Source organism: Podarcis muralis, chromosome 8 (genome assembly GCF_964188315.1).
Source record: "Podarcis muralis chromosome 8, rPodMur119.hap1.1, whole genome shotgun sequence".
In the NCBI taxonomy this organism is placed as follows: Eukaryota; Metazoa; Chordata; class Lepidosauria; order Squamata; family Lacertidae; genus Podarcis; species Podarcis muralis.
In genome coordinates, this window is record NC_135662.1 from 6880340 (window position 1) to 6904829 (window position 24490).

Genomic DNA, 24490 nt, shown 5'->3' on the forward strand with positions numbered 1-24490 from the left:
TCAGGAATCAAATTGTGAACTGAAATGCGAGTAAACTTTTTGTTACTTTACTCAGAAAGACTCTTTTGTCTTTATTCTTTTAAGAGGGATCAAAAGGGGGGACACCAGGAAATAATCTTAACTAAGAGATTCAGACAAATCTGCAAACTAGCTTCCAGCAATATTGAGGGGAATTTGCTCTGCTACATCACTCACTAGTGTGAGTGAAGGAAGGATAATACTTATTCAATATATCCTTTCCTGCTATCCTTTACATTCCCACATAAGTATGTTGTACAGTGGTACCTTGGGTTACAGATGCTTCAGGTTACAGACTCCGCTAACCCAGAAATATTACCTCGGGTTAAGAACTTTGCTTCAGGATGAGAACAGAAATTGTGCAGCGGCGGGGCAGCAGCAGCGGGAGGCCGCATTAGCTAAAGTGGTGCTTCAGGTTAAGAACAGTTTCAGGTTAAGAACGGACCTCCGGAACTGAAGAAAAGGCAGAAATTAAATACAGTTACAAGCCTAGAGGTGGATGGGAAAAATATCTCTAAACCCAATGAAATTAGAAACTGCTTTTTAAGCTACTTCAAAAAACTCTACACTCAAGGCCCGCAAAATGAAGAAGATATAGACAAATTCCTTGGAAAATATGGATTACAAAATATCTCTCACCAAAGTAAGATGGATTTGAACCAGAGAATCTCAGAACAAGAGATAGAGGCTGCCATTCAGAATATGCAATTGGGCAAATCTCCAGGACCAGATGGACTGACTTCCGGATACTACAAATCGCTGAAGGAATGGCTCACTCAACCATTAAGAGAAGTTTGTAACGAGATCCTTGAGGGAAAAAGGGCACCTGAATCGTGGAAAGAAGCATATATTTCACTCATACCAAAGTCAGAGACTGAAAAGACCCAACTTAAGAACTACCGCCCAATATCATTGCTTAATGTGGATTACAAAATTTTTGCAGACATTTTGGCAAAAAGATTTAAAAGAGTGTTGATGGAGAAGATTCATAAGGACCAAGCAGGCTTTCTCCCTAAAAGACACCTGGCAGATAATGTAAGGAATGTAATAGACATTTTGGAAAAGCTAGAGGTGAATATAAACACTAAAGCAGTATTGATCTTTGTGGATGCGGAGAAAGCCTTTGACAATATTTCTTGGAGTTTTATGAGAAAGAATCTTCATGGGATGGGGGTAGGCCAGGGTTTTGAGAATGGTATGGCTGCAATATATTCCGAACAAAAAGCTAAACTGATTGTAAACAATGTTGTGACTGAGGAACTTAAGATAGAAAAAGGAACACGACAGGGGTGCCCGATCTCCCCATTACTCTTTATCTCAGTTCTGGAGGTGTTGCTGAATATGATAAGAAATGACCAGCAGGTCAAAGGAGTGCAGGTCGGAGCTAAACATTATAAGAGCGTTTGCAGATGACTTAGTATTGACTTTGCAAGAGCCAAACACTAGTACGAAAAAGGTTTTAGAAATAATACAACAGTTTGGCCAGGTAGCTGGATTTAAGCTGAATAAGCAAAAAACTAAAGTTTTAGGGAAAAACCTAACAGACATGGAAAAGGAGAAATTTCAAGAGGAGACAGGTTTGACAGTAGCCAAGAAGGTGAAATACCTAGGGGTTTACTTAACATCTAAAAATCTGAATTTGTACAAGGACAACTATGAAAAATGTTGGTCAGAAATTAAAAAAGATCTAGAAATATGGTCAAATTTGAAATTGTCAATGTTAGGCCGAATTGCAGTGATCAAAATGAATGTATTGCCTAGAATGTTGTTTTTGTTTCAGACCTTGCAGATTCTTGACAAGATGGATTGTTTTAAGAGGTGGCAGAAAGATATTTCGAAATTTGTCTGGCAGGGCAAAAAGCCCAGAATTAAATTTAAGATATTGACAGATGCTAAAGAAAGAGGGGGGTTTGCCCTGCCGGACTTAAAATTGTACTATGAGGCAGCAGCTTTTTGCTGGCTGAAGGAATGGATGCTCCTCGAGAATACAGATATTTTGGACCTGGAAGGTTTTAACAATGTTTTTGGTTGGCATGCATATTTATGGTATGACAAAATTAAGCAGCATAGTGCCTTTAAAAATCACATTGTTAGAAAAGCATTGTTTAATGTATGGATGAGATATAAAGATCTGTTGGAAAACAAAACCCCTAGATGGGTGTCACCAGTCGAGGCTAAAGCAGTAAAGAAACTCAATATGGAGGTCGGATGGCCGAAGTATTGGGAAATTTTGGAACAGGATGGAGATAAGTGGAAATTACAAAGCTATGACAAATTGAAACATAAAGTACAAAACTGGCTTCAATATTATCAAATAATGGAGCTTTTCAAACAGGACAGGAAAATTGGCTTTCAGGTGGAAAAATCAAAACTAGAGATTGAACTGCTAGAACCCAACACTAAGAATTTATCAAGAATGTATAACTTGTTGCTGAAATGGAATACACAGGATGAAATGGTGAAATCAGCTATGATTAAATGGGCACAAGATATTGGTCATGACATTATGTTTGCTGACTGGGAACAGTTATGGACCACCGGTGTTAAGTTTACGGCATGTAATGCCTTAAGAGAAAACATAATGAAAATGATTTACAGGTGGTACATGACCCCAGTCAAGCTGGCAAAAATTTATCATCTGCCCGATAACAAATGTTGGAAGTGTAAAGAGACTGAAGGTACCTTCTACCACCTTTGGTGGACATGCCCGAAGATCAAGGCCTTCTGGGAAATGATCTATAATGAAATTAAAAAAGTACTTAAATGTACCTTTTTTAAAAAACCAGAGGCCTTCCTCCTGGGCATTGTCGGCCAATTGGTGGCAAAGAGGGATAGAACTTTCTTCATGTACGCCTCAACAGCAGCAAGAATACTCATCGCAAAGTATTGGAAGACACAAGATCTACCCACTCTGGAAGAATGGCAGATGAAAGTGATGGAGTATATGACACTGGCCGAGATGACAGGCAGAATCCGTGACCAACGAAAAGAGACAGTGGAAGAAGAATGGACAAAATTTAAGAGTTATCTTAAGGACTACTATAAACTTAATGAATGTTAAAATGTTGTGGTTCCTAGAAATAAAGGGGTACAGGGACATAAGGTTAGAATTATAAAAGAGGATTAAGATGATAGAGAATGGAAAGTAATAATGGGGAGTTGCTAGGTGAATTATGGACATTGGGATGCAGAGAGGGGGGGTATGGGGAAGTCCAAGAAAAGAGGTTTATGAAAATATGTTCGAAACTATACGTGTATGTTTGTCATTTTTAGTGTGTGTTTGTTCCTTTTAAAAATTCTGTAAAACCAATAAAAAATTTTATATAAAAAAAAAAAAGAACGGACCTCCGGAACAAATTAAGTACTTAACCTGAGGTACCACTGTACTTTTCTGCTATTTGCCAAATCCTAGAAAACTGAAGGGGGTTTACAATATCTGACTCTTCCAATCCAAGTTGCTGGTAGTAAAAACAATATGGTAATTTTGGGGATAAATTAATCCTGATTAGGGTCTTTGAAATTTCATAGCCTGGCTAATAATGGATTAGTAGGCTCCATCAGTGGTTGCACTTCATCAGCAACATTGCCAAATTCCCATACCCAGAATATTTTAACAGCCAGAGAAGTCCACCACATGTGGAAGAGCCCTTTGAAGATAGCATTTACTCCTGTAAAATTCCTGTCTATTTATTTAAGTATCTCCGATAGTCTTTGGAGGTTACTTCATCTCTATTAATTTCCACCAAGACAGCAAGGCTCAGATATGGTACTTGTTCTGTTTACCTAACATGCCGTTCTCAGCCTTTCCCCACTCCTACAGGTTTCCAGTGTCAATAAATTAGAGATGAGAGAGAGAAAAGAGGCACACCTATGGCAAGAAGAACCATAGGATGAGCAGCTTAGAGTGTAGTGGATCTCTGATTCAGACAGCTGATTTCTGGCTCAGCTACACTCAGCCAGTGTTAAGTCCCCAAGCCTGCTCATCCAAAGATATGCTGGTGTAACTTGATCCAAGGCCAGTGTAAATGCCTCCCTCCCCGCAAAAGGGGCATTTCATGAGCATGATGGGGGCAGAACCAGAGAGGGAGGAGTTAGGCTGGATCCTAAGCCCATTCAGTTTGGTTCCTAGCAACCTGGCATATAACACTATTTTAAGGGGTTGTTTTCTGTCAGCCAGAACAGCAGCATCCACTGGCTTAATTTACACCCACTTTTTTTATGGCAACTTCTTGTGCATAGGATTTGGTTCTGGAAGTTGGCTGGATGCACAGGTTTTCAAGCACTGTAAATTCAGGACAGATCCTGAAGCTGAGGCTCCAAGACTTTGGCCACCTCAGGAGAAGAGAAGACTCCTTGGAAAAGACCCTGATGTTGGGAAAGATGGAGGGCACAAGGAGAAGGGGATGACAGAGGACAAGATGGTTGGATAGTGTTCTCGAAGCTACCAGCATGAGTTTGACCAAACTGTGGGAGGCAGTGGAAGATAGGAGTGCCTGGCGTGCTCTGGTCCATGGGGTCACAAAGAGTCGGACACAACTAAACGACTAAACGACTAAACATTAACAACAAAAAATTATATGACCACCTCTTGGGAGATTAATTGTTTAGATATGTATGTTCTGAGCTTAGCCAAATGTAGGGAGCTATCCTATACACCAAAAGCTGGCGTAAGTTCTGCTAGTTTCAGCTGAGCCAGGATGAGCAAGTTACACCACCATATCTTTGGCTGAGCCAGGGGTGGGGACTTTCTGGCTCAGCCAGAGATCAGCTGAATCCTTCGTTCTTAACCCTGGCAGATCTTTGCCATAGGATTCCTCCCTTTGTGGTCTTGCATCAATTTAGACATTTTGATACCAGACAAGTGCTTTTCTTTCTGAAATAAAAGTTCAGTTCTTGAAGGCTATCTTTAGTGGAGAAGTTGAGCAGCTTTTTCCGCTGATGCATTTTCACTAACCAAAACACTGCTTGATCGTTTCTTAGCATTCCTAGGGGATATTTCCCCAATGCCCTCAGCTGCACATTTAGATATTCGCATGCACACTAGGGCTTCGCCTGGCCTCCTCCAGCATGGAGTTCCAGAATCTTGCAAACTACATTGAATTTTGACTGGGTTCTGATTTCTTCCTAAATGCAGAGAGGTAACCTAGGGAGAGAGGGCTAATCTAGAGCCCATCTCCCTGACATGCTGCCTATATCATAATAGACAAAGAAAAGACTTGCCCTATTGTTGGTGTGCTTCTGCATGGAGCAAGCAACTGAGAGGAGGAAAAAAATAAATTAGCAGCATAATAGCTATAAAAACACTCTTATCACCTTGGCGGAGGTCATATCCACATTTTGAAAAGCTCACTTTATCCAGTTTTTATCCTTAGGAATCAATTCAGGCACATGAACAGAATAAAGCAATAGACCCTTCCAAGATGCATAATACACAGCAATAGTTTACTTGATCCGACTATGTCTCTGTATTCACATTTTCTTTTCTTTCCAGCTCACTTTGGCTGCATGGAAAGATAGAGTGACCTGTAACTGAAATTTCCATAATGAAAATATGTGTTCTGAGTCATCACTATTGAATTCCTTGGCGATTCATTCTTTTAATCCCCTCCAAGCAACGTGAAGCTGATTTCAGGTCTCCAGAGGCAAAGCTTTAACTCTGATGACTAATGCACAGATCTGTGGAGAATATTGTAGAGGTCATCGTATTCCCCCCCTACACACCCTTGCTCTTCACTTTTACAGTGTGAGCAAACTCTCCTTTTTGCCCGAGAAACTGTGAATCAAAATGAGAATAAAGCTGTACCTATTTCTGATTTTGATACAGAAACAGTATAATCAGTGTGAGAATTCCATTTGTGCACTAGGTATTCCGTGCTTTTCTAGCTTGTAGATGTCAGCTAGCTTCCTTCAAGGCTTTTTATGTAGTGCTCATTGTGAAAATATATGGAATTAAGGCTTTAAAGAAACATGCTTATCCAAAATATTATTGTTATTATATCTTAACCAGTGAACGGAACAGTAAAATGACTCAACAAACATCCCTAAAGTCATTTAAATGCATCTCAAATGCGGAACAAAATGTTGGCGTGGGGAAGCATTTAACATACAAACGTATTTATATAAAATCACCATACAATTAGGAAACAATTTCCTAATATCCTTTCCCCTTTTTCTTTTGGCTAGTTGTTCATAAAATTTTATCTCCAACAAACAGTTACTGTGAGCATTCCCCTTATAATTGTTCATGTCTGTGTTTATGTGCTTTAAATAGCGCTATGAAGGTGCAAAATTTACACCCACTATCCACAGAAACATTTCCCTTTTTTAGCCAGGGTATTATTTACTTCATCTTTCATTTCTGCTGAAGCAAAAATACTTGGTTATGTTATTTTATTTACTTATGTCTATCCTGCCCTTTCAGGCTTTCAGGGCAGTGTTATAGATGACAGATAAAAATAACCTTTACATGTAAATTACTCAACGGACTAAAGGCTCTTAAAATTTTGATTCATACTACCTGATTTGGTTGGCTGCTAGACAGGCTGTAATACTCCATCTTGAAATAGGTTCAAGACCAACTTGACTCCTTTCATTTGGATTGTAGATGCTAGATTAACACGAAGATAAGGCACTTCAGGTATCTCATAGCAAGTATGTTCAGAACACTGTTCTAATTACATCCTCCACATCCAACACTGAAGATCTCACCTGTCAGATAAAATAAATGATTATATGCAGCATATAAAATGCTTCGATTGCATCTGGGTGAACTCCATGCTTCTTATTTTTTACCAAGCAGTAAAAATAAGACAAACACCTGTTAAGAAACTTATTTTTAGGTCATGATTGCAGATAGAAATATGCCTGGTTATGGAAATAACTTGTCAGTTTGTTTCATTACATCTATACCTATGGTGTGATTTGAAGCTTCAGAATATATACTCTTCCATAGAAGCAACCTTAGTTGTCTTCGACCTTCTCTTTCTACATGCCGCGCTGTGACCTTCATTACTGTGCTTTTTCTCCTCATATTTTTCCTAACATGAGCAATATGGAATTAAGTTTTAAATTCTTACTTTCAAAAATGTTATGATGTGACTCAGAATTTTTAAAAGCTTGAAAGAAATCTCTGCGGAGGCTGTTGTAATGTAACTTCCATAGCAGATATAGTAGCCATATTCACATGTAACACTAAACCTTGGCTTGCCTTAATGTCTGAACCTGTCCCAGCTAACTAAACCATGTTATTTTGGTTGATGTAAAGCCATGGTTTATCATTGGTTTGTGAGTCTTTTCTATGGCGGCACCGCGACTGTTGAACACATTCCCCCTGAAATTTGCCTGGCATATTGGTTGCTGGCCTTCAGATGCCATTGGGTAAATAATGCATGTGGTTTGATGGCCTTGTTCCTGTCTTTCGTGTTTTTATTAATTTTGGTTTTATTTAATCACTATAGATTTATGAATTCAATGTGGATTTTTAGCTCACACTTCACAACAGCAAAATATACAATTATAAAATAAATAAAAACAGTTACAAGCATAAACAAAAGAATTGAAAACTATTTTGGATATATAAGAAAATTAGAAATCAAGATGGCTTGATTCATGCCGTTGCCTATTAACATTGTTGTTATATTGCATCATCAGAGTGCATGATGTTTTCCAGAGTACAAGAGGACAGAGTTTGAAATCTGCAGTGTGGAAAGAAATCTCCCATAGAGATAGAATTTTTGTCAGGTGCTTGGAAAACCAGCAACTGGGAGAATAGCTGCTCTGTACATACATTCAGTTTTCAGTAGAAGGTTGGAACAGGTTAATTGGTGATTTATCACTTATACTGAATAGGTTCTATATTTGTGCAGATCACTGAAATATCACAATATTAATTTTCACAGATATATTTTTAGTTTGCTTTTTAAGAACAAGTTTCATACAGCAGCTAACAATTAATTTATCACATTGAGTAAATCAATATAGTTTAAAAACTTGATAAAACCGTATAAATTTTGTTTATATAGCACTAGTTCTTAAAGCTAATCCTAGATTTAAAAAAAATCCCCAATATAACATAGTCGCACTAAAACCAGAGTAAAAAGGTGAGTCTTTAAAAGCTTGAATAAAAACATGAGAGTGAGTCTAAGTCCATATGAGGTTTGATTTCATAGTTGTGAGACCTTCACTGATAAGACGCTGTTCTGCATTCTTGCCAGTCTTCTAATTTAGTCTCAAGTCGTCTGAGCAGTGTATCTTAAGGATGATCTTAAGATGCAGGCAGGTTGATACAGGTGGAAGTGATCCTTAAACTAGCCTGATTCTAAACTGCTCAGGGTTGTGAATGCATTTATGAGCTCTTTGAAGTGTGCTTATAAGCACACCGGCAGCCAATTCAACTGGCACAACATAGGTGTCATGTGCAGCAGTCGCTATTCACTAATGGAAGTAAGTGAAGCGCTGGAGCACTGGCAATAACATTCAAAGGCAAATCAATACAAAATTAATCAGAGGCAAAGTAGACACAGCCTTTCCTTTGCATGCTGCCAGATCAGGAGCAATGCCTGCTTTAAGGATGAATTATTGGAAAAATAAAACAGCATATTATCTTATTAAACCTCCTTGGATGGAAGGTAACTAGAGGGTATAATATATATACAGTAGTACAGTGAGGAGGGAAAGTATTTGATCCCCTGCTAAAGTTGCCTGTTTGATCCCTTTGCAAAAGATGACTTAGTACTTGGTGGCAAAACCCTTGTTGGCAATTACAGAGGTCAGACGTTTCTTGAAGGTGGCCATCAGGTTTGCACACATCTCAGGAGGTATTTTGTCCCACTCCTCTTTGCAGACCCTCTCCAAGTCAGTAAGATTTCAAGGCTGATGTGTAGCTACTCGAACCTTCAGCTCCCTCCACAGATTTTCGATGGGATAAAGGTCTGGAGATTGGCTAGGCCACTCCAGGACCTTAATGTGCTTCTTCTTGAGCCACTCCTTGGCCGTGTGTTTTGGGTCATTGTCATGCCTTGGCTGTGTGTTTTGGGTCATTGTCATGCTGGAATACCCATCCTCAACCCATTTTCAATGCCCTGACTGAGGGAAGGAGGTGCTCACCCAAGGTTTGACGATACATGGTCCCGTCCATCGTCCCTTTGATGCGGTGAAGGTGTCCTATCCCCTTAGCAGAAAAACACCCCCCAAACATAATATGTCCCCCTCCATGTTTGACTATGGGGGTGGTGTTCTTGGGGTCGTAGACAGCATTCCTTCCTCCTCCAAACATGACGAGTTGAGTTGATGCCAAAGAGCTCGATTTTGGTTCTCCTCTGGGTCATTTCAGATGTGCATTGGCAAACTGCAGACGGGCCTGTACATGTGCTGTCTTGAGCAAGGGGACTTTGCAGGCTCTGCAGGATCTCAATCCTTCATAGCATAGTGTGTTACCAACTGTTTTCATGGTGACTATGGTCCCAGCTGCCCTGAGATCATTGACAAGTTCCCCCCGTGTAGTTCTGGGCTGCTTCATCACCATTCTCCTGAGCATTGCAACTCCACGAGATCAGATCTTGCATGGAGCCCCAGACCGAGGGAGGTCGACAGTTATTTTGTGTTTCTTCCATTTGCGAATTATCTGTTTGTGACTGTTGTCACCTTCTCACCAAGCTGCTTGGCAATAGTCTTGTAGCCTAGTCCAGCCTTGTGCAGGTCTACAGTCTTGTCCCTGACATCCTTGGACAGCTCTTAGGTCTTGGTCATGGTGGCTACTTTGGAATCTGCTGGATCGATTGCTTCTGTTGACAGGTGTCTTTTGTATAGGTACAGTAATGAGCTGGGATTACAGGTAAGGCCTCTCCCTTATAGCAGGTGCTTCTAATCTCAGCTCCTTACATACAGTGAAGATACAAGGTAGCCTGACATCTGGCTGGTTGATAGGGGATCAAATACTTATTTCACTCATTATAATGCACATCAATCTCTGACTTTTGTCTTCTGGGTTTCTGGGTTTTTTCCTGTTATTATTCTGTCTCTCACAGCTACAATAAACCTACCATTAAAATTATGGACTGGTCATTTCTTCATCAGAGGGCAAACGGGCAAATTTAGCAGGGGATCAAATACTCCCCCCCCCCCACTGTACCTGTATTTCTATCAGCTAAAACACAAATGTTTTTTTAAAAAAAAACTACGAGTCAGGTTTAATAAGTGGCACTTAATAAGATTTTGAATTTGGCCACCAACTTTTCAGGTGGACTGCTGGTTGTTATAAGTGAAGCAGTTGTGAGGGGATCATGAAAAGCACACTTGTTTTGTGATTTCTTTTAAACCATTTTGCAGTGTCCTTCTGTCTGGAAAGATTTCACTCTTCACCTAAAAGTCTCTGTTGAAATGATTAGGGGACACAGTTGGTCTATGCCTGTGTGGAGTCTGCAGCAGACGACACAATCTAGCCTTAATGATAACTGCAACTTTCTGAAAACAATACATTTAGAAGGGAAAACACACACATACCCCTTTGGTTACAGAGGAAAACCATTTTTTTCCAGCCAGAACTAACTGGAACTCTCAGGTGGGCGCCATTGCCATTATAAGAGAACATATTGAGTTCTGGTACCTATTTTTCTAGAAAAACAGTGCTACCTTCAAGTATATATTGCTATTATTTGAAGTGAGTGGGGTAACCACAGGGGGTAGGCATTGACAAAGTGTCTGGTTTTCAGGGCATGGTAATTGCGTGTGTTAACTCTGTTTACATGTGAGGTATGTAATTTCTCGTATATCTGTTCCTAAGTTGTCCACTGCCATCCTTGGTTTTGTCAAAATAGTCTGGTTTCTGTGAACATTGAAAGAGAGTTTCCTTTATGATTGGATATTTACATCTTTTATTCTGGTAAAATTCATGAGTAATCTCACCCCCCTCCCACAGGTTATTTTATTGGATTTTTACTTTGTTTTAGAAACTTCAGATTTATTAAATTCTTCTTCTAGAGGGCTACATACTTTAACATATACTAGTTGAAATCTAATGTGTGTATACTTGTAGCACATATGGTTTTTAATTGCTTGGAAGCTGCTTAAGGTGGTTTGGGCCAAAAGGTAGCACAGAAATCCTGATATAAATGATAAACGTTTAAGATTTAGGTGTATATTTTGTGCAATTAATGGACATTTGAGATAGTGGTGGGAAAATCACTCATTTTCTGCAGGCGTCTTTACTAAGCTCTTCTGCCAAACTTTTATAAAACCAGTTTTCGATTATGAGTAAAGGTGGTTCCTGTGGGCTGTATGAGTCATTTTATTCTAAAATCACATTTCATAATATGGTTTCTAAGCAATGAAAGAATGAGAGGTCCACACCAATTTTAATAAAGGAGCTGCATTACAACCAAATTGCAATAGATAATAATTAAATTAAATTAATGCCCCCCTTACAGTATAACATCTCCATTTCTAATTGAATATTGTGATGACGTTTAAGCCGATCTACTTCTGAGTGTGCATTAGAGAGTGACTGTGTTCAGTTTTTCAAGTAGCTAACTTGTGGGAGACTTTTTGCAAAAACACAATACTTCCTTAGCAAAGCGGAGAAAGATTACTGTGGGAACCTCAAAACAAATTGCTATATGAATAGGTACTACAGTCTAGTGTTTGATGTGATTGCTAGAAGAACCTGAAAATATGATGTTTTGATATCTGCCAGTCAAAATGTGAGTCATATTTCCATGATACATTAATTACAACAGTTGTATAGCAAAATATGACTTGAACAAGACCACATGAGTACCTAGAAGAGGCTAGAAACTTAAAACCAAGAGTTTCAACATCTCTGCCTAATTTATTCCTTTCCTCTGAGCTCTACACAGTGTTCCATGCTGGATTTCAATGGAGATCATAGCCATAATACATACATTTTAATCAAATCAATTTATTTGCTTCTAAAGTGGATGTCTGCCGTGTTCCAAATTGTATATGTTTGTGGGTATGCATTTTACAATTGTGTGTTTTAAAGCTCAACGTTTTTAAATTGCCTCCTGGTTCTTTGCTTAGTCAAGCTATTCAAGCTGGTAAATAACTTGACTGATCAGGAGTGGAAGGCTAGATGGATTTGTTTGCGTGAACATGTATGCACAGAAGAATAACACACCCTGGTTTAGTAGCCAACTGCAATTGAGTTTGTATGTGTTTCTGTATAGTTATTAATTATGATCTGTTCATATGTCGTTCTAGAAATGTGTGAACTTTAAATAGGATCAATGGCCCTTCCAAATTTGTTTAGGAATAATTTTATTTACAAAAAAGCTAAATATCACCCTTAATAACGATATTTACAAGGCGGCAACATCATTTTGGGCTTGTTTCAGTTCTGTTTGTGATTTGAACCACTACTGCTTACTGATGCTTTTCTGATGTGATGAAAATTGTCGTGTGACCTGCAAGACATTGTTCCATAAAACTTCTCCAATAATAATTGTTGTTTTTTACTGCAGTATGGCTATCCAAGTTGACAAGTTCAACTTTGAGAGCTACCCGGACTCCCCTGGTGAAAGAGCACAATTTACAAACCCAAAGCAGCTGGAAGAAGAGAGACAGCAAGCAAAAGGTCTGGAGATCAACAGCAAGTTAGACATTCTTTGGAAAATCATATCCTTTCAGAAATACTATTTTTTTCCTCCTTAAGATACTCTTGTAGGAAGCCTGTGACCTTTAATTCAAATGATTTTTGTAAAGAAGTTTGAAAGAGAACATGGTTTAAAATTGATCATTTAACATAATTATAGAATTCTTAAACTTAATTTCAACTCTTAACTTGTTTAGATTTTTCCAGTATGTTCAGTACGATGCCTTGCAATCCTTTGATTCAAGTGGGCACACTCCAGGGTTCATCTGTTTTCTTGAATAATGCAAGATAAAGAACTGTACTGTGTTTCGTGGAATTGCCTCTGAGATGGCACAGGGCTTGAGAATGCCACTCGGGAGATGGATTATGGCACCACACTGGAGCCCAACAGTAACTGAAACACAGAGTTCAAGGCATCAGTGCTACCTGCCGAGAGACCAGTCAAGGTTCAGGACTCCCAGCCCTGGCAGACAGGATTCCTTGGAACAACCTCTCATGGCAGCAGAGCCCTTATGGCAAGAGTTGGGATCTTCCCGTGAGCCTGAGGATCTAAATTCCTCCCACAATAACTCATTGGTCCAGTAGTAAAGGTGGCATGCTGGAGCAGAGACTGTCTTCAGGCCAGAAACTTCTCCATGCAGGGGTGGGGCCTGGGAAAGGTAACCTAGAGACTATAAAGGGGTCAGGCATTTGACAAGGTGCCCCATGATATTCTTGTAAAGAAGCTGGTAAAATGCGGTCTTGACTATGCTGCCACTCAGTGGATTTGTAACTGGCTGACTGACCGAACCCAAAGGGTACTCATCAATGGTTCCTCTTCATCCTGGAGAAGAGTGACTAGTGGGGTGCCACAGGGTTCTGTCTTGGGCCCGGTCTTATTCAACATCTTTATCAACGACTTGGATGATGGACTCAAGGGCATCCTGATCAAATTTGCAGATGACACCAAACTGGGAGGGGTGGCTAACACCCCAGAGGACAGGATCACACTTCAAAACGACCTTGACAGATTAGAGAACTGGGCCAAAACAAACAAGATGAACTTTAACAGGGAGAAATGTAAAGTATTGCACTTGGGCAAAAAAAATGAGAGGCACAAATACAAGATGGGGGACACCTGGCTTGAGAGCAGTACATGTGAAAAGGATCTAGGAGTCTTGGTTGACCACAAACTTGACATGAGCCAACAGTGTGACGCGGCAGCTAAAAAAGCCAATGCAATTCTGGGCTGCATCAATAGGAGTATAGCATCTAGATCAAGGGAAGTCATAGTGCCACTGTATTCTGCTCTGGTCAGTCCTCACCTGGAGTACTGTGTCCAGTTCTGGGCACCACAGTTCAAGAAGGACACTGACAAACTGGAACGTGTCCAGAGGAGGGCAACCAAAATGGTCAAAGGCCTGGAAACGATGCCTTATGAGGAACGGCTAAGGGAGCTGGGCATGTTTAGCCTGGAGAAGAGGAGGTTAAGGGGTGATATGATAGCCATGTTCAAATATATAAAAGGATGTCACATAGAGGAGGGAGAAAGGTTGTTTTCTGCTGCTCCAGAGAAGCGGACACGGAGCAATGGATCCAAACTACAAGAAAGAAGATTCCACCTAAACATTAGGAAGAACTTCCTGACAGGAAGAGCTGTTCGACAGTGGAATTTGCTGCCAAGGAGTGTGGAGGAGTCTCCTTCTTTGGAGGTCTTTAAGCAGAGGCTTGACAACCATATGTCAGGAGTGCTCTGATGGTGTTTCCTGCTTGGCAGGGGGTTGGACTCGATGGCCCTTGTGGTCTCTTCCAATTCTATGAGTTGGGCCTTTGTTGGAGCAATTTGTGGACTCAGAGCTGTCTGTGGTCCCGCCTTGTTGGCCTGCCCTGTGGGCTTCTCTGCAGGACCAGAACAGGGCAGATTAAACCAACACCTGACCACAATTCAGCCGGAAGGTATAAAGAGAGGATGCTGCTAGCAATAGCTTTCAGCATTTTAATTGATTCCTGTAGGAGCCCTTCTCCAAAAGTGCTGGAGGCAGCTGTCAGTCAGAGCAACTTTGAACAGGACCACGGGGGCCCATTGATTTAAAGCAGCACTTTTCTGTATTTTCACCACATAAAACATTTTCTGTGGTCTTCCCTAAATTTCAGCTTGTACCATTGAAGGCATTTAGTTCTAGGGAGAAGAATCAAAAAGTCCAGGCCCCTCTGTGCATCCTTCAGGACTCTCCCCTGGATAAACCCTCCACTGGCCTGATATGCCCTCTGCTTGAATGATTTTGCCTTGCTGGAATGTGTTGTTGAATAATGCCTCTTGCTTGTGTGGGTGTATAGATATAAATAAGCACACTACTACTACTGCTACTACTGCTGCTACTACTACTACTTCTTGTTGTTGTTGTTGTTTAGTCGTTTAGTCGTGTCCGACTCTTCGTGACCCCATGGACCAGAGCACGCCAGGCACCTCTGTCCTCCACTACCTCCTGCAGTTTGGTCAAACTCATGCTGGTAACCTCGAAAACACTATCCAACCATCTCGTCCTCTGTCGCTCCCTTCTCCTTGTGCCCTCCATCTTTCCCAGCATCAGTGTCTTCTCCAGGGAGTCTTCTCTTCTCATGAGGTGGCCAAAGTACTGGAGCCTCAGCTTCACGATCTGTCCTTCCAGTGAGCACTCAGGGCTGATTTCCTTAAGAATGGATGCGTTTGATCTGGACAAAGACAACAACAACAACAACTACTACTACTACTACTACTACTACTACTACTACTACTACTACTACTAAATTTATTATTATTATTTATACCCCGCCCATCTGGATGGGTTTCCCCAGCCACTCTGGGCAGCTTCCAACCGAATATTCAAAACAATACAGCATCAAACAAGAGCTTCCCTAAACAGGGCTGCCTTCAGTTGTCTTTTAAAAGTAAATGTTTATTGCCTTGACATCTGCTGGAAGGGCGTTCCACAGGGCAGGCGCCACTACTGAGAAGGCCCTCTGACTGGTTCCCTGTAACCTCACTTATCGCAGTGTGGGAACCACCAGAAGGCCCTTGACGCTGGACCTCAGTGTCCAGGCTGGACGATGGGGGTAGAGACGCTTGTTCAGGTATACAGGACCGAGGCTGTTTAGGGCTTTAAAGGTCAGCATCAACAATTTGAATTGTGCTTGGATACGTACTGGGAGCCAATGAAGATCTTTCAGGACCGGTGTTATATGGTCTCAGCAGCTACTCCCAGTCACCAGTCTAGCTGCCGCATTCTGGATTAGTTGCAGTTTCTGGGTCACCTTCAAAGGTAGCCCCATGTAGAGCGGGTTGCAGTAGTCCAAGCGGGAGATAACTAGAGCATGCACCACTCTGGCGAGACAGTCTGTGGGCAGATAGGGTCTCAGCCTGCATACCAGATGGAGCTGGTAGACAGCTGCCCTGGACACAGAATTAACCTGCGCCTCCATGGACAGCTGTGAATCCAAAATGACTCCCAGGCTACGCACCTGGTCCTTCAGGGGCACAGTTACCCCATGTTCATGCATAGAAACTTCTGACCTGTGTGTGGCTGGAATGTAGCACACTGGACAAATTAAATGAAAATAGCATTTGTCACAAGGGAATTGAACCCCTGGCTGCAAAAGGTTCCCCATCCCTATTGCTTATTACATGCATCTGCCCAGCTTGTTGTGGTGCGGTGGTGTAAATGTGAATGTGCATATGTGCTCCTCTTGCATAGGAATAAGTCCTTAGGATTTAAAATACAGATTGAGATATTGTTTATTAAACAGCATCATATACAGTGGTACCTTGGTTTACAACCAAAATCCGATCTGAAGGTCCGTTCGTAAACCAAAACAAGCTGTAACCCAAGGCACACTTTCGCCAATGGGGCCTCCAAAAAATAATTGTTCGTAATCCCCCCCCCCAAATGGGTTGTAGTCCAAAAAATGTTCACAAACCGGCACACGTACTTCCGGTTTTGATGTGTTTGTAATCCAAAACGTATGCAAACCAGACTGTTCACAAACCAAGGTACCACTGTAGTGATTTTTATAGTTTAGATTACGGATCCAGTTTTGGGATGGGGGGGGGGGTTTCCTCCACCCCCTGTTTCCTAATGAGCATGTGCTAATAGCATCTGCTGTTGTCTGCACACCGGAATCTTGTTGTTGCTGTTCAGTACTTGAACAGATGGCATACCATTTTGAGATTGGCTAATATTTGTGAGTCTGTGCATTTTATTAATATTTTCTAAATATTTAGTGGGTTATTCAAAAGACGTTCTATTTTGGAGAGCCGTTTGGCAGCATTTGAGGAGCAGTTTTGGCAAGCCGGTTGGCTCCTAGGTGCTTAGAAATGGGAAGCAGCACTGCTATCTGTTTTGGGCATGTCCTTGGGGGAGCCTGCCATCTTCATTCTTGTGGACATGACCAAGCTGAGATGTCGTTGAGACAGGAGTGCAAGCCTGCTGGGAATGTGGGCTTTGGGAGAGCACATCTTTGATTGGAATTCTGCCCTGCTGTATGATACCTGAAATCCTCCTGATGCAGCACATGTGGAAGGCGTCGAGGTGTCACTCCTGGTGGTATAAGTCGCCCATGACTCACTTAAATAACTAGCAGTCTCTCCCATTGACGCTGAGCTGGACAGGAGTATTGACAAGGCAGCTACTGCAATGGTTCATCTCTCCCCAAGCAATTGGGCTTGGGGAAGAAGCTCCAGTGCTTTTCTCATGACTAATTGCTGGGGGGTGGGAGTGAGAGATGTTTGTGTGTTGGAGAGAGAGAGAGAGAATGAATGAATGCATGTATGTATGAATGAATGAATGAACGAACGAATGAATGAATATGTGTAGTGGAGCATGAATGAGTTTCTGCTATATGTGAGAATGGATGTGTATGACTGGACGTATGAGAGACTGCTCCACTACTTTTTGCACTGGCCTTGCTCCCACCTCTTATTTATTATTTATACCCCCGCCCATCTGGCTGAGTTTCCCCAGCCACTCTGGGCGGCTCCCAATCAGTGTTAAAAACAGTACAGCGTTACATATTAAAAACTTCCCTGAACAGGGCTGCCTTAAGATGTCTTCTGAATGTCAGGTAATTATTTATCTCTTTGACATCTGATGGGAGGGCGTTCCACAGGGCGGGCGCCACTACCGAGAAGGCCCTCTGTCTGGTTCCCTGTAGCCTCACTTCTCTCAATGAGGGAACCGCCAGAAGGCCCTCGGCGCTGGATCTCAGTGTCCGGGCTGAACGATGGGGGTGGAGACGCTCCTTCAGGTATACAGGACCAAGGCCGTTTAGGGCTTTAGAGGTCAGCACCAACACTTTGAATTGTGCTTGGAAACGTACTGGGAGCCAATGCAGATCTCTCAGAACCAGTGTTATGTGGTCCCGGCGGCCACTCCCAGTCACCAGTCTAGCTGCCGCATTCTGGATTAATTGCAGTTTCCGGGTCACCTTCAAAGGTAGTCCCACGTAGAGCACGTTGCAGTAGTCCAAGCGGGAGATAACTAGAGCATGCACCACTCTGGCGAGACAGTTCGCGGGCAGGTAGGGTCTTAGCCTGCGTACCAGGTGGAGCTGGTAGACAGCTGCCTTGGACACAGAGTTAACCTGCGCCTCCATGGACAGCTGTGAGTCCAAAATGACTCCCAGGCTGCGCACCTGGTCCTTCAGGGGCACAGTTACCCCATTCAAGACCAGGGAATCCCCCACACCAACCCGCTCCCTGTCCCCCAAAAACAGTACTTCTGTCTTGTCAGGATTCAACCTCAATCTGTTAGCCGCCATCCATCCTCCAACTGCCTCCAGGCACTCACACAGGACCTTCACCGCCTTCACTGGTTCTGATTTAAAGGAGAGGTAGAGCTGGGTGTCATCTGCATACTGATGAACACCCAGTCCAAACCCCCTGATGATCTCTCCCAGCGGCTTCATATAGATATTAAAAAGCATGGGGGAGAGGACAGAACCCTGAGGCACCCCACAAGTGAGAGCCCAGGGGTCTGAACACTCATCCCCCACCACCACTTTCTGGACACGGCCCAGGAGGAAGGAGCGGAACCACTGTATGACAGTGCCCCCAGCTCCCAGCCCCTCTAGACGGTCCAGAAGGATGTTATTAAAAGAGAATATGAATTCCAAGGGGACGTGGGTGGCGCTGTGGGTTAAACCACCTTTTTATGAATGCCAAAGGCAAGACGGACACAACGTACACACCTTCATATGTGTACATAGAAGCCCTTGAGCCAAGTTGGATGAACGAGACAGTTTTAAGTGGGCTTTCTTTTGACATCTCCGTAAGCAAATTTTGTTAATACTGGAGAGAGAATGTTCTCCCTGGGGAGTTCACCTTGTGCTTTCATTATACAACTTTAGGCACCTTTGGCTGATTGACATCCGGTACACTTTTAAATGTTTCATTGGCGGGTAGGCTTCTTGGTTTGTTTCTGCTCTTTTTGCATTATGCATTTTGTGTTTTTATCTTGTATTTTTATGCTGTGAACCGTCCTGAGATCTACAGATGAAGGGTGGTATAGAAACTTTATTGATTGATTGATTAAAATAATAATGTGGAGCAACACACAACAAATGTGTTTGGAACGATAGAAATGCAATAATAATCAGTATTCAGAAAGTTCAGAATGCAAATGAGAGGAAATATTTATGGTAAGATGTATTCATTAATCACTTTAAGCAGTTTTCCATTAGTATAATTTCTATTTATGAATATGTGCTAATTCATTTATGCTTGAAGTAGCAGTGGGATGCATTCGTTCACTTGTACCTTTCCACATAGGAAGTGACAAGTGGGACAGAAAGAAACATCTTCATAGCAAAATGCCTGAGGTCAAACTGCATTGCAGAGTGAAAGCAATTAAGGGCTGTAAGGCTCAGTGCAGGGGCAGCGGTGGGAAGAATCTGTACCCACTTGTCTAAGCAGGAGGATATTTTATTAATGCAATATCTCAAAGTAAAAGCTGTCTTGCTGGTACAGTAAACAAGTTTGTTTCTCTTTGCATCCAACTTTATTCTAAAAATATGCTACCAACTTTCTTCAGTGACCTTAAAGGTGAGCATTAAGTAAATGTAGTTGAGAGTTTGCACATTTTACTTCTCAGTCTTCATTATAGATAGAATCTACCTGGATGTATTTGGGATGGGGTGGGGAATGAACCTTCAGATCTTCAGGCTCTACATATAACCAGGAGATAAAACTGTTCTGTTTACAGTTGGTGGTAATTCCTGCAAAAGCAGAAATAATTTTAGTGGAAATAGGTTGTCTAGAACAGAAACCTTCATGGGGGAAGGAGGACTTGTTGAAGAACTAGAGCCTGTATCAAAGGTCCCAGGTTCATTCCTTGGCATCTCCCATTAGAATCATAGAATCATAGAGTTGGAAGAGACCACAAGGGCCATCGAGTCCAACCCCCTGCCAAGCAGGAAACACCATCAGAGCACTCCTGACATATGGTTGTCAAGCCTCTGCTTAAAGACCTCCAAAGACGGAGACTCCACCACACTCCTTGGCAGCAAATTCCACTGTCGAACAGCTCTTACTGTCAGGAAGTTCTTCCTAATGTTTAGGTGGAATCTTCTTTCTTGTAGTTTGGATCCATTGCTCCGTGTCCGCTTCTCTGGAGCAGCAGAAAACAACCTTTCTCCCTCCTCTATGTGACATCCTTTTATATATTTGAACATGGCTATCATATCACCCCTTAACCTCCTCTTTTCCAGGCTAAACATGCCCAGCTCCCTTAGCCGTTCCTCATAAGGCATCGTTTCCAGGCCTTTGACCATTTTGGTTGCCCTCCTCTGGACACGTTCCAGTTTGTCAGTGTCCTTCTTGAACTGTGGTGCCCAGAACTGGACACAGTACTCCAGGTGAGGTCCGACCAGAGCAGAATACAGTGGCACTATTACTTCCCTTGATCTAGATGCTATACTCCTATTGATGCAGCCCAGAATTGCATTGGCTTTTTTAGCTGCCGCGTCACACTGTTGGCTCATGTCAAGTTTGTGGTCAACCAAGACTCCTAGATCCTTTTCACATGTGCTGCTCTCAAGCCAGGTGTCCCCCATCTTGTATTTGTGCCTCTCATTTTTTTTGCCCAAGTGCAATACTTTACATTTCTCCCTGTTAAAGTTCATCTTGTTTGTTTTGGCCCAGTTCTCTAATCTGTCAAGGTCGTTTTGAAGTGTGATCCTGTCCTCTGGGGTGTTAGCCACCCCTCCCAGTTTGGTGTCATCTGCAAATTTGATCAGGATGCCCTTGAGTCCATCATCCAAGTCGTTGATAAAGATGTTGAATAAGACCGGGCCCAAGACAGAACCCTGTGGCACCCCACTAGTCACTCTTCTCCAGGATGAAGAGGAACCATTGATGAGCACCCTTTGGGTTCGGTCAGTCAGCCAGTTACAAATCCACTGAGTGGTAGCATAGTCAAGACTATGCTTTAAAAAATCCCATTAAAAAAGCATATTTGATGTTGTGGCTTTTGCTGTCTCTGCCATCTTTTTGCTGCCTGCTATAGACCTTCCTCTTTCAACTAGGCTTGTAATTTGAGATCTTCCCTAGTCTGCATCTGTATGGGGATTTTAAAGATGCTTTTATTGTTTTATCAATTGTTGTTTGCCACTCTGTTGGGAGGAAGGTTGGGGTATGGATTAAGTAAATAGATAAGCCTGGGGAAGCAAGGCTGCTAAAGTGCTCTCCTGAGCACTTGGACAGTTGCTGCCTGTTGGAATACGTAGTGCTTGAAGGTTAGATAGGCCAATGACTTGCCTTATTGTGTATTATTGAAAATGAAGCAATATCATCTATACCTGTGATATCTGTGCCACTTGACTCAGAAAACAAGTATTGATCCTGTCTGTCCTGTTCAGGACTGACATTTCTCTTTGCTCTTCTTTGGCTCTTCTTTATGTCCAATAACAACCTGAAATTATTCATAGAAATTGCAGCCTTAAATGTTGTATTCATGTATGTTTTCTTTTTACGAGCTGCATCTGTGCTCCTTAACTATCATTTACCCCTCTTTGAAGCGTGAAGGAGAAGCAAGCATAGAAGGGGTTCTCAATCAACTGGTCCTAGAGCACTTGCAATTGGCTCCTCTCCAGTGGGGTGAGTAATGCTGAAAAAGATTGATAATTATATACATTTGCTTTATGTTGTGGTGCTTCTTACAGATGTTAGCTCTGCACAGTCATTGGGTAACCTCTTGAAATGTCGAACAGTGCACAATGCAGCTCTCTGCTTCCATTTTTAATCATTTGCTAAAAATCAGTGGAGCAAGGTAACTTAGTATGAGGGCTTTCCCCTTGGTTTTGTTTACTTGGTTGTAGAAAATCATTCATTATCCTCAAAACTAATTGTTATTGTTGGGTTATAATTCTGCTGTCCACTCTAGTGTGGTAGAGATTTGCTCTTACAAAAATGCTGTTGTTTTTGTGTGTGAAATGCATAACTCTTGTTTGTAGATAGTAATTTATGTGGGATATTTCTTACTGATTTATGATCAAACCATGTTCTCAATTATTTGATTTGCAGTGGGGTTTTTTTTTGGGGGGGGGGTTCTGTTCAGAGAGCAAACACATGAAGAATTATCTTTCTGAATTGGAAGATTCATTACATTATGGTGTGTTGGAAACAGTTGTAAAAGCAAAACTGCAGCCAAACTAGATGGGAGACACATGTGGCACTTCTATCTGTTTAGCTATCTATGAAAAGTAGACTCCAGATGTTGTGACCTTGCATCAGGAAATGCTGAGTAGGGCTGCTTTTCGTAATTTATTTGCATACTGGTGTTGGCGGAAAGTGGGTGAGCTTTCACTGAAAAAATGCCTTGTTGAAAATATTACTGCACACTGCATCTCTCTTGTTAAGTCTTGCTTAAAACTCACGTGCCTACACAGTAATGCTTGTTTAGACCTAGATTTCCCCTGGAACATGGAAAGTTCATATATATTGTTGGAACCCCAATCTCTGAGCAGTGCAAGATTCCAGGCACAGATCTTGGAATGAGAGGCAACGGAGACTGTGGTATATGATGTATTGTTTATTTATACATCTTTCTTCTTCTTCTTTGGCGATCACTTGTAGCCGAGGAAGATTGTCTTCCATAAACACAATTTTAACAATGAGTCTGTAAGTGACTGTGGAGGCCAATTCTGGATCCACACTTCCTTCCACAGTGGGGATATTGGTTTCTGGGCGGGAGCTGATCACAGTGTGGATTTGCCAAGCGTGCCTTCCTCCTAGCACGTTTCTCCCTTGCATCCTGAGTGCGAGTGTCTTCAAAGCCCATGACACCTTTGGCAAAGGCTGTTCTCCAACTGGAGCGCTCGCAGGCCAGTGTTTCCCAGTTGTCAATGTTTATACTAAATTTTTTAAGATTTGCCTTGAGAAGGTCTTTAAACCTGTTTTGTTGACCACCAGCATTACGCTTTCCATTTTTAAGTTTGGAATAGAGTAGTTGCTTTGGAAGATGATCATCAGGCATCCACACAACATGACCAGTCCAACGAAGTTGATGTTGAAGAATCATTGCTTCAACACTGGTGATCTTTACTTCTTCCAGTACACTGACATTAGTTGAACCTATGATGGAGGGGCTCACAGCATTAGCATCCCATGTCTTGCTTCTCCCATAACTGCAGCCTTGGATTCAAGCAGAAATCAAGTATGGCTCTCACTCTCAGGCTTCCGCCTGCAGCCTGCTTCTAGCCCAACTCTCACATACACAACACACTCTGGCTTTTGTGTTTCTCATACACCCAACCTGTATTCACTTAGCAGTATTGCAGTCAACACAAACACACTCTTATCTGCAGGCAGATATCAGACAGTTCAAACAAGCTTACAACACATACACAATTGCTGGCTGGAAGAACAGACCAGGCAGGGCCCAGTATGAAGTTATAACCATTAGTTATGTGTTCATGTACCAAAGATGCAGAACTGAATATGCGGTTTGTAAAAGATAATTGGCAAAATTCTGAAAGCATGTGGAATTTAATAGGCTGCTCTGAAAGATAAGCAATATGAAAGTTCTGCCTTGTGGAAAACAAGGATACAATATTTTGGCTGACATAGCAAAAGTGGTTTTGCAGAAGTTGAGAATAATAATAATGCTAGGTTTACGATTCCTGGGAAAAATATGTGGCTTAGGGGCAGTTTTGAAAAATAGATAAGAGACTCAACCTTTGATAAAGACATTTTAACAACTCAGCAGCTGAGTGATAAGCACTTAGCAGTAAAAAACTAAGACATAAAAGATATTTCAACTGAATGGTGGCTTTATTATTTTTCCATCAAGTTCTTTCTTTAAAAAGCTACAGGTTGTTGGTGCTTGTTTTATGTTGTGTAACATGGCAGAACAGTTCCATAATTCTCTTCTTGTACTGGTCTTGATTTTTTTTTTTTAATGTTAATAATGTTCAATCCTACGTACTAGTTTAGTCTGAACAATAGGAGCATTGGGAATGCCTTAGAGCAACTCAGACCATCGGTCCTTCTAATTTGTTACTGTCTACCCTGGCTCAGTGGTGGTTGTCCACTGCTACCCCAGCCCTATCGTGTAATGCCAGGATCTGAACCTGGGACCTGTGTGTGTCAAACATGAGCAGTACCGCTGAGCTACAGACCCTTCCCTAGAGATATTTGGCAGCAATCGTGGAGTAAATTTGGACTAGGAATATGAACCTTTTCCAGGGTGAGTGTTTGTAACCTTATCCCAAAAGTCTCATTACTGTAAGCCATGGTTATAAAGATTAGCACTGCAGGCATATCAGCTGGTTTGAAATCAGTAATTATATTGAATTATAATTATGTGAGCCTCCTGCTTCTGTCCCCAAATAGCTATTTATTGCTAGCTATGATTG

At 41.8% G+C, this 24490-nt stretch overlaps 1 protein-coding gene across 2 annotated transcripts in view; it reads left to right on the forward strand.

Moving 5' to 3' along the window:
* The window catches only part of TRAPPC9 (trafficking protein particle complex subunit 9), a 264177-nt gene that overhangs the window by 83248 nt on the left and 156439 nt on the right, over positions 1 to 24490 (forward strand). For both annotated transcript variants that reach the window (XM_077932705.1, XM_077932706.1), the window contains 2 exons: positions 12495 to 12647; positions 21640 to 21731. In XM_077932705.1, the coding sequence (XP_077788831.1) occupies positions 12495 to 12647; positions 21640 to 21731 (245 nt within the window). The remainder of the gene's footprint in view (positions 1 to 12494; positions 12648 to 21639; positions 21732 to 24490) is intronic.